Raw genomic sequence first — 9,975 nt, forward strand, 5'->3', positions numbered from 1 at the left:
GCCGCGTTTTGTTGCGCATCGCCGAATAAACAGTGCCAGATTCAGAGCTGTTACTTTTACGAACTGACGGGTGAGGCGCACTGCATCACGCATGGAAATACTACTTCTACACAACCGCATTAGGCAACACCCTGAATCTCCCAAATGGGACCGCATCTCGTGCCCCTCCAAATACACGAGAAGCTTCGTCCATGGCCGAAACAAATGTGCCACGAAGAGCCGTGCCAAGGATGAAAGGTCAGCTGGCCGGAGCTCCGGCAGCCGGAGCTCGATCCCGGGAACTGGGTCCGGCCAGGGGCGCGCTGTGCGGAGCCGTCCTGGCAGTGGTCTGCAGCGCCGTGTTTCCCGCCCGTGGCCGCCTAGACCCGCCCTCTGGCCGCCAGGCGGGTGGGCGCGCTGTACCCGGCCGGGCGGCCCCTCCGCAGGCGGGCGGCGCAGCACGTGAGGTGCGACTTAGCTTAGGGCCGGCTCGCCTGCGGTCCCGGCGGCGGGCGGCACCCGGCCGGCCGCAGCGCGCCGGCCCGTGCGCAGTTGCATGATAATGCACTTTATCGGAAATCGGGCGCTGAGCGACTCAGGAATTCCCGATATGTCCGGGCCATTCTGAGCACTCGACGAAAAAGCCTTCACCTGCCCTTGGAGAGGCTTGGGTTGGCCATTCCAAGTCAGGCATATACTCACCGCCACGCATACACCACTGTGACGTCAGTGCCATAAGCATGATACTTTCCATGCATAAGATGTTTGAATGCCTTCTAAGAATCTATGATATCCGTAATCATTATACGGGGCGCATGTAACACGGCAACACAGTGAGGATGGGTTGCATGCAAGCCATCCGGTTGGATAGGTAACTATGGCGTAAATATCTTACGGCACGGATAATCTCGCTTTTCCCGGGATCGTTAGATCGAGAAATAGGTCGCCAGCTAGCCGCGCTGGGTCTGGATGCCGCTCTGCTCCGGCCGGCTGGCCTCATGCGCCGCGTCCGGCTCTCCGCCGGGCTGCTGTTTGAGGCGCGCGGAAATCGGCAGGGTTACGAGGGGGACTGAGCGCGCCAACCTTCTTAAAATGCACCGTTAGCCCTTAAGACGTTGGCGAAAGGCAGTGAACAAAAATAGCTGTCGCCTTTCCCACAACTTTGAAGGTCTTTCGCTGCCCCTGGCCTCCTTGGCCGTGCATATTTTTATTTTAATTTGTTTGACATACATTTTATGTAAATTATATTATTTTACATAAATTCCATTTTATTTTTTACAATTTGACATGCATTTGGAAGGACCATAAGGCCCGTCGCAATATTTCGGACCTACACACATGAGTGCTGTTCTCAGCTATTAACGCTCGCTACCGCCGACTCATTACGGAAGTGTGAATCATCTTGATGAACGACGTGGAAGGACGTGAATGATCTTGATGCCGTCACGATCGATGACGGTCATCCCTGATAATCCCATCCCAAGCCCAGGCGGGCGGGCAGGCATGCCGCCGAGCGAGATTTGAAGCGCCGCGTGTGAAGCAATGGGCCTCGCGATATCATATCAGCTGACCACAAATCAACGCGCTGCCTCACTTGCGGAAAAGCCCCTGATGGTGATGACCGACGAGCCAGTTCAGTTCGGAACAAGATAAGAGGCGTCAGCTTTGCAGGCAGCTGTAAAATATGAAAATAAGTAATTTTGTCAGGACAGAAGACATGTTGCGCAATCACGTCTGCAGCCTGGGTTGTTGTTTTGTCCCTCCAAGGGTCCACAGAACCATCACTGCTATGGCAAGTATCATCGGATATATTTGGGTAGTATCCACCGAGCTGCTTAAAATGCTGGACACCTGAGTCCCTCAAAAGGCAGTAGACTGTCGGTAAAGTTTTCATGCCATTCTGGTCACAGCCGCTGCTCGGAACGTCGAGTGTGGACAATACAGCCACTGTTTGCTTGATAACATCGTTTAACCAGTACCCCCTAGCGTATTAAAGGTCGATAGCTGTCATGATAATTGCCTCTGAACTCTTAATGCACAAAAAAACCAGGGGCTTTTTTCTTATATCAAGTGGAGCCCTCATATGCGGAGACCAGGGGCCACTTTCCGCAACAATCCGGTATGTCCCGACTTTCCCCTGCCTGCGGAGTCCGGCTCTAGTTCCACCGCTCGCACCGCTCCAGGAATCCGGCTCAGGTTCCACCGCTCGCACCGCTCCAGGAGTTCGGCTCTGGTTCCACCGCTCGCACCGCCCCAGAAGGGAGTCCGGCTCCCTTCTGGGACGATTCCCACCGCACTGCACATGAGTCCACCTGATGGCCTGCCAACGTGCGACAGGGTGATGGTCGAGAGCGATGAACCTCACTCCCCCCCCCCCCCCCCCCCCCGATGCGTGAATTCTGATTCAGTGGACGCCGCACGATCAGATGTAAATCAGAGATCAAACAACGGCCTTTACAAGGGGCTGGCCGGCGGCATCCAGCTCGATCCGGGACTCATGCACCAATTGGTGCTGCATCCAAACTACCATCAAGCGGATCAGTGTGATCTTCCCATCCGATGGAGACCGTTACTTTGCACGCGTCACTACGTCGAGCCTCAGCGAAACACGGTGGCTATTTGGAACAGTCTATTAAGATTACAAACAATAATATGCCATGTAATATCGCTCTCCAAACACACCGCGACAGGACCGGACGCGAAACATTTTTCACGTGGTTAGAAGGGTAGAAAACGCACATCTGACTAGCATTGAAAGGAGAGGGCAGAAAATAAAGCGCGCCTAGCGGTACGACGCACCGGGCTGCACCCGTGCAAACAGAGAACAGAGAACTTCTCGCGGCTGGGTACGGCATGGCTTGTGGGGTAATGATATGTTCCGTGTCATGATATAATAATGATACGACGTCGGTTTCTGTGCGGGCGAGTACCGGCGGCGGCTCCCCGGTCAGCGGGTCCGAACCGAGCATGCGCCCGACGGGACCGGGAGGAGAGGCGCGTCGCGCGGGTCCGGTGCCGGCCCCGCTCCGGCTCGAGCGACGCTGCCCACATCGACGAGTTGGGGCCGCGCCGCCGGCCGCACTCACAACGTGGCAGGAAGACACGGTGTAGACATGGTCGGCGCGCGCCGGCGTCCGGCCGACCGCGTGTAAATACAGATATAAAAGCCGGTCGGTGCGACGGCCGTCGCCGCACGCCCGCGGAAATCCGTCCACTTGGCACATGGAACACACGGCACAGAGAACAGCAAACGGCGCCGCCGCGGCCGGCCCGACAGCCAACACAGACGGCGTGGCCTCCGGCAGCCAGCGGCACAACACGCACGGGACGCCACAACGGCCAGGAATTTGGACACGGACGCGTCAAAGGCACGTGCAACTCGAAAATGATGGCGGAATGTTGTGACTTGTGGCTGTGGGCCGACGTACACGGGTTCTGTGATAAGTCTGAATGATATGCGCTACGTTACACATCTGATACTCCCATCTAGTATAAATAACACTACGCACATGCTATTTCGCTGATTATACGGTAATGAGTTGATTCGCGATCACATACCGTGACTAGGCAATCGTCCACATATGAATTGCACACAGGAATGTCTTTGGAATGGCGTCTACTCTGGGAATGGCGGACCGCTCCATCAACATGTCCTTGGATCGCGCATCTGAGATGAATACCGTGAAAAAATAGCACGTGACTCTCGTCGAACATCACACTACATCGATATGCCATCAACACACTGAGGGGCCCGCACAAGGGTGCCCTGATCTGGCTGGAACGCTGAGATCGAGCCTCAAGTGAGCAAAAATCACAGAGACTGGGGCGCGGGCGCCCTCACAAAACATCGAGATCATCAGCGCCGGACGCGGACCTGGGGAAGGGGAGGGGGTGGGAGCTTGCACCCGGGGCCCGAGTCGGGCGGCCTCTGCGGTCGGCGACGCGTGTCGGCGCAGTGCCGCGCCGACGGCCCGCCTCCAAGCGACCGAGGACGGGATGCCGCCGTTCTCCAGTCGACTTAGGAGCTCTCCGTCGTCTGTAGCACTTGGCCGCCGGCCGTGTGCGCGCGGTTTGTGATGTCCGAGATGGAGAGGCTGGCGCCCAATCGATCGCCGAAGAGCCGGCCGAGCGCGGCCGTGTCGAGCAGGCCGCCGCCGCCGGCAGCGTCGGCGCCGCGGTGCGCGTCCTCCAGCCGGCGCATCACCTCCACGGGCAGCAGCTGGCCGGCGCGCGACGGCGGCGGCGGCGGCGACGAGCACGCGCCGCCGTACAGCATCACGCCGCCGGACGTGGCCACGCGGTCGGCGGGTGCCGGCGACGCGGCCGCCTCCGGCTGGCCCTCGGCGGCGCGCTCGCGCCGGCCGGCCCTGTCCAGGTGGCGCTGCTTCACCTTGTACTCGAGCGTCGAGTGCGGCACGCCGTAGAAGTTGCCCGCCCGGTGCACGCTCATCTCGCCCGACTGCACGGCGCGCACGGCCTCGGCCAGGTGGCTGCGGTTGTAGTTGCGGTACTTGCCGCGTTTGGGCCGCGAGCCCTTGGTCGACGGCTTGGCGGTCTTGGCCGGCGGCGCCGCCACCACCGTGTTGTTGTTGTTTTCGGTCAGCTCGAGCTTGCGCTTCCGGGCGGCCGGCGCCGGCGCCGGCGACGGCGACTGCTGGCAGGCCACGTCATCGCTGCTCTTGCTGTCGCTCAGCTCAGCCGACGGGCTGGGAATCGGCGCCGGCGGGTCGGCCACCGCCGCGCGCAGCTGCGCCAGCACCTCGTGCACGCGCTCGTGCGACATGCGGCGCACGAAGTCGTCCCAGACGGGCGGCTGGTCGGCGCGCGGTCCGTCCGGTTCGCGCGTCTGCAGCGCGCGCTGCAGCACGCTGCTGCACATCCAGCTCATGACGGCGCGGATGGGCTGGCTGGCCGGCTCGACCGGCTGCGTCAAGCGTGCCTGCAGCAGTTGACACGGCGGCCCCGGCTCCGGCTCCGGCTCTGGCTCGGCGGCCGGCGGTTCCGGCTCCGGCTCCGGCTCGGGCGCCGCCTTCGCGTCGGCCGCCAGCTCTGCACGCTTCTCCTGCGCTGCCAGTCGGTACACCTTGTTGCGCAGCGTGGAGCGCGGGATGCCGTAGATGACAGCGGCGCGCCGCGTGCCCAGGCGACCTGACTGGATGTCGCGCAGAGCCGCCTGCAGCTCCTCCTCCGTGTACGGCTTCTTGTTTGACGGTGGCGCCTCCTGCTTACGGGCTGGCCGACTGCGGGCAGGGTAGGGATGCCCTGAGACGGCGGCACGCACTCCGGCAGACGGTGAGACAGGCCAGCGCAGCAATTAATTTTATTCCGTGTCACAAATCAATACAGCGAATCTAGATTACAAAGTAGTCAACCATATTACGGAACACAAATCGATACAGCGAGTCCCGACTGCATCCTACCAAGTCATCTTTACCAAGACGTCACAGGCCACCCTGTCCCTTTTTGTCTCGGTGCTCCTGCCTCCAGTCGACACAGCACGTGCCGTGCGGCGGTGTTCGCGACGCCGCTCCACTGACCTGTTGGTCGCCGCCGGGGGCGACTGTCGCGAGCAGCTGAGGTCCAGCGGCTGGTCATCGGCCGGAAGGGCGGCCGGCTCCTGCTGCGCGGCGGCCGACGCCTGCCGAACCGGACACCCGCCGTCACGACCGTGCATACCGCACGCTCGCGCGCCACGTCACCCAAGAGAGGCGCGGCGACAGCACACGCCGACGTTATCGGGTCATCACACAGCCGGCACACGGCGCGGACAGCAATTGCTAACGGAGCGTGACTGCAACGTCACACTAGTCACGCGGGACACGACTAAGCCTGAATCGACGCGCTGCCAGACACAACTCTGAACAAACAGAAGATTGATTCCCGACGGCACACGCCAGAGCGCCACCCAAAGCTCCAGCACGAGTCGCCCTCGCCCGTGGCGACCTCCAGCTGCCCGGCCCGAGCGCGGCGCGGGGCGTGCGCCTACCTTGCCGGCCAGCAGCGTCTGATAAAAGGAGAGCGTGTCGTTCCAGGAGAGCAGCCGGGAAGGTGTCGGCAGTGCCGGCCGGTGCTGGGCGGCCAGCTGCTGCAGGCCGGCGGCGGCCGACAGGGCGGCCACGGAAGCGGGTAGCACAGGAGAGACAGCTTCCGGCGGCGGCTCGGCACACATGCTGGCCAGTCCAGTCCAGCTCTGCCGAACGAGCAGGACGCGCGTCAGAGCGGCGCCGGCGGCGAGCGCGGCGCGGCAAACACGGCACCAGCCCACACAGACCGAGGACGGGCCACGAGTCACCAGAAGACCGCATCGGTCACGGGTACGCTCATCATACTGACGCATACACCCGCCTCATGTCACGGCCACTAACGGATCATAAGAAGCATTCAATCTTCAGCGACTACGTACACTGGAAAAGCCAGTTATACTTGCTTCGGTTAGAATACGTCAATGTCAGCTAAAGAGGATTTTGAACCGATCGCGGACGCTTCGTTAAGGTAAAGATGTCAGGCAAGGCAAAGTTGCTCGCTTTAGCTGCTTACTAGTAACGTGTAAGAGCCCCCGGCCGTTTCAAGTCCCAATACACTCAGTACGGATCGGTTTTCGTTTCACCGTTATCCATGCCGTTCTGACACGGACCTGCGGGTCGACCACCGCACGTACAGGCACATGGCACGTGTAACCGTGCGTGACACTTCCCTACCCAACCATGATTTCGGCCGCTATGAATAGCCATGCACGCGGTAACCGATGACACGGGATCGGTCGGGGGTTGCACCTCGAGCTCGGCTCAAGCACATCTGGCAGTTCCCGCAAGACCACCCGGCATTACCGGCACAGGGCCCTTTCAGCCCTCGGCCGTCCCAACGGCTCCCGTTCCCACCAAACACAATTCAACTCAAGTTATTCGGCTTCTATCCGGGCGTTATGCAAACATCTCCGGGTGCCCAGCCGCGGGAGCGTTGAGCGCCGCACCGGCGGAAGCCGCCACCGGCCCCAAGTGTCGCTAGCGGCGCGGCCGCTCCAGGTCGCCACTTTACCCCGATCCAGGCGAGGGCAGGCCACCGGTGCCACTCCTCCTCAGCCTCCCAGCCGCGTCCCACGGCTGCTCGCCGGCACAGCCACACCGCACGTGCACCCGGGCCGCGCGCCACTCGCTCACTCGCCGCCGGGGCGGGCGCGACCGCGTCACTGGCGCTCACCATGCGGGCGCAGCTCTCCGGGAAGTGAGGCGCTCAGGGCCGATGGCGGCGCACAGCGTCCCCGCGCGCGTGCACGGCTGTAATGAGCAACACGGCGGCGGCGGCGGCTGTGGCCGTGCCCCCGACCGCCCCGCGGCCCTTTCGTCATAACCGGTCGGTCGCTTCCCCGAACTGCGCACGCCAGCTGACAAAGATGGCGAGCGGGGCGCCCGGACGTGCCAGCGCCTCCGACCGGGCTGGGGGCCGGACGCGGGGCGGCGCGCGACCGGGCCGGGGCCGCAGCGGCTGCCGGCGCGCCGGCGGCACTCACCAGTAAGACGTCTGTCGACCGGCAGGCCAACCCGCCCGACATGCCGCGTCGGTGGCGGCGGATGCTCGAGTGTGGGCTCACCTGGCTGGCCGGGTCGGAGTCGGCGGGCGGCGCGCACGGGCAGGGGCAGGGCCCGGCGCCGGCGGCCGGCTCGGTCGGAGGGCACCAGTCCTGCGGCGGGCCGACGTCAGAGGCGCCCAGGTGGTGACGCAGTCGGCGCCACCGGCTGCGGCCCAGCAGCTCGGCCAGCACGCACTCCAGACCTGCCGGAAGCGCACGCTCGTCACAATGAGCATAGGCACTAAAGAAACTGAAGATGGCTTAATGGAAAGTGATAATGTTCTGTGTGAGTGGTACTGGTTTAAAGCATTTGCTAAGCATGGCTTGCAGCAGCGTGCGAAACAATGTTCCCATTCCAAGATGTGCGGAGAAGGTCCTTTCCTTTTTTGTTGCTGTTGTTTACTGGAGTTTACGGAAAGGTCCTTCTCTATGAAGCACCATATAAAAATGCCTTTTTACGTGCAGTTTTCCACCCACCACCATTTGGCGACAGTTAGGTCAGGAGGGGGTAGGGTACTGGCCCCCGCTGGTCCTGTTCCCACACATAGGCTTGTCACGAGCACTGTAATGCCAGCACCCCAATTCACCAATTCACGTTTTGCAGATGACACGTGTTTCGGCATTTTCCGCAAGCATTAGCCAACGCCTTTAACAGTATCATGTCACACCTTGAGTCATCCCGACCTCTCGGCCGCTGCTAGCCGGCCCTATGCCGATCCAAAACCGATCTATGCTGTGCACAGCCAATGTTCACATGTGCTGCCACCCAACACTAACCACGCCGAGTGGTGTGACGGTCCGTCCTGACCTCCGTTCACTGATTACTTCATCACAATACCCCGGCCGGGACGCAGCTGGAGCCTCGATTTCACCCCGCCGCGCCTCACGCCCGCACATCTCGTCACGCTGACGCCTGATCACGTGACGTCACGCCTCCCCCCCCCCCCCCCCCCGGCGGCCGGCTGATCGGCGCCGGCTCGTGCTGGAGCGCCGGCGCGCGCGCCGGCACGGGCGAGCCTCCGCCGAGGCCGGGTCGGACGACGGTCACCGCCGCTGCCCGCCGACCCCCAGCCGGGTCAGACGACGGTCATCGCCGCTGCCCGCCGACCCCCAGCCGGGTCAGACGACGGTCATCGCCGCTGCCCGCCGACCCCCAGCCGGGTCAGACGACGGTCATCGCCGCTGCCCGCCGACCCCCAGCCGGGTCAGACGGCGGTCACCGCCGCTGCCCACCCGGCCCCAACCGGCTGCAGACGCCGGTGGCAGTGCTGTCCCATCCGCAACGAAAAGCGGCATGGCTGTAAGTGTGAATAGAATGGCCGAGACACGGGTAAACTTTACATGCAGATAGAGGCATGACATAAAGGCCCCATCCGGCTCCCTCGGTCCGCACCGTCCCGGAAATTCATCAACAACCAAGCTTCGTTCTCAAGCACTATCCATTTTTAATGGCGGCCGCATGCAGCTTTTAACGGCGCTCGCAGTGCTGCCAGCAACGCCGTCCCTGCAAGACGTGCTTGCGCTTAAGTGCAGTCTAAAAACGAAGCCAGGACTGGGGGCATGCCACGCCACTCCACTCTCCGCGTCTCTCCGCACGGGGCACCATCTGCGAATTGCAAGTTCTGGCTGCCAACTGTTGTCGATAACTGCGAAACTATTAGCGGCCGCCATAGGACAAACATCCCTATGCGCCGCCACACAACACCTCAGCAAACACTTCACAACCCGAGGACACGTTTCCACTACACAAGTGTTTTCCGCTCGCAAAAGCGTGCGGCGTGGGCAGTTCACTCGCAATGAGCCGCATACGACACCGGGAACGGCGCACCGGCCGCACCGGCTTCTGGCAACACCCGCCGAAGTCACAGCGTTGCCGTGACCGTCGGCCGCCGCGCAAAGATTCGCGATTTACAGCGCGCGTCAAAAGAACCGGGGCTGTCATGGTGAATGCAAGTCAGCGCAAAAGAACGGCGTGGCGTCGAACCGACGTGCTTGTTAGTGCGAGCACACTCCGTCAGCCGATTGTATGACAACCGGCGCCGGCGAGGCCGACGTCACCGACGTCACCGCGCCAATCGCTCGGCGACGTCAAGTCCGTGCCTCAGGCCGCCGGCGAGCCCGGCCCGCCGCCCGCCGGAGCAGCGCCGGGCGTTTCGTCAGCCATTCTCGCGAACGGACGGCGCGCGGCTCCGGGAAGGCCCAGAAAGGAAAGGGTGGCCTCGCGCCTGTTAGTCACCCGAAAACGACGGCTGCCGCGAGCGCCGATGACCTCAGTCCAGCGGGGGGCGGCGCCACGGCCCTGCGTCACAGCGACGCCTTGCAGCGTGGCCTGCCGCCGCCGGCGGCGGCGGCGGCGGCGGCGGCGGCGGTAGCAGCGCGGGGGAGTCCCGCCGTCCCGGAAACGGCCGCTCCAGCCGTCACAGTCCTGG

At 62.6% G+C, this 9,975-nt stretch overlaps 1 protein-coding gene across 1 annotated transcript; it reads right to left on the reverse strand.

Moving 5' to 3' along the window:
• Positions 1-3,997: 3,997 nt before the first annotated feature.
• Eip93F (Ecdysone-induced protein 93F) lies at positions 3,998-7,590 on the reverse strand. Its single transcript, XM_037235323.1, has 5 exons — positions 7,568-7,590; positions 5,966-6,169; positions 5,517-5,617; positions 4,320-5,219; positions 3,998-4,073 (listed from the first exon to the last, which is right to left on the reverse strand). The coding sequence occupies exons 2-5, from the start codon at positions 6,146-6,148 to the stop codon at positions 3,998-4,000; spliced, it is 1,260 nt and encodes a 419-aa protein (XP_037091218.1). The 5' UTR covers positions 6,149-6,169; positions 7,568-7,590.
• Positions 7,591-9,975: the final 2,385 nt, after the last annotated feature.

This window comes from Pollicipes pollicipes, unplaced genomic scaffold (assembly GCF_011947565.3).
Source record: "Pollicipes pollicipes isolate AB1234 unplaced genomic scaffold, Ppol_2.1 Scaffold_7261;HRSCAF=8764_pilon_pilon_pilon, whole genome shotgun sequence".
Taxonomy (NCBI): Eukaryota; Metazoa; Arthropoda; class Thecostraca; order Pollicipedomorpha; family Pollicipedidae; genus Pollicipes; species Pollicipes pollicipes.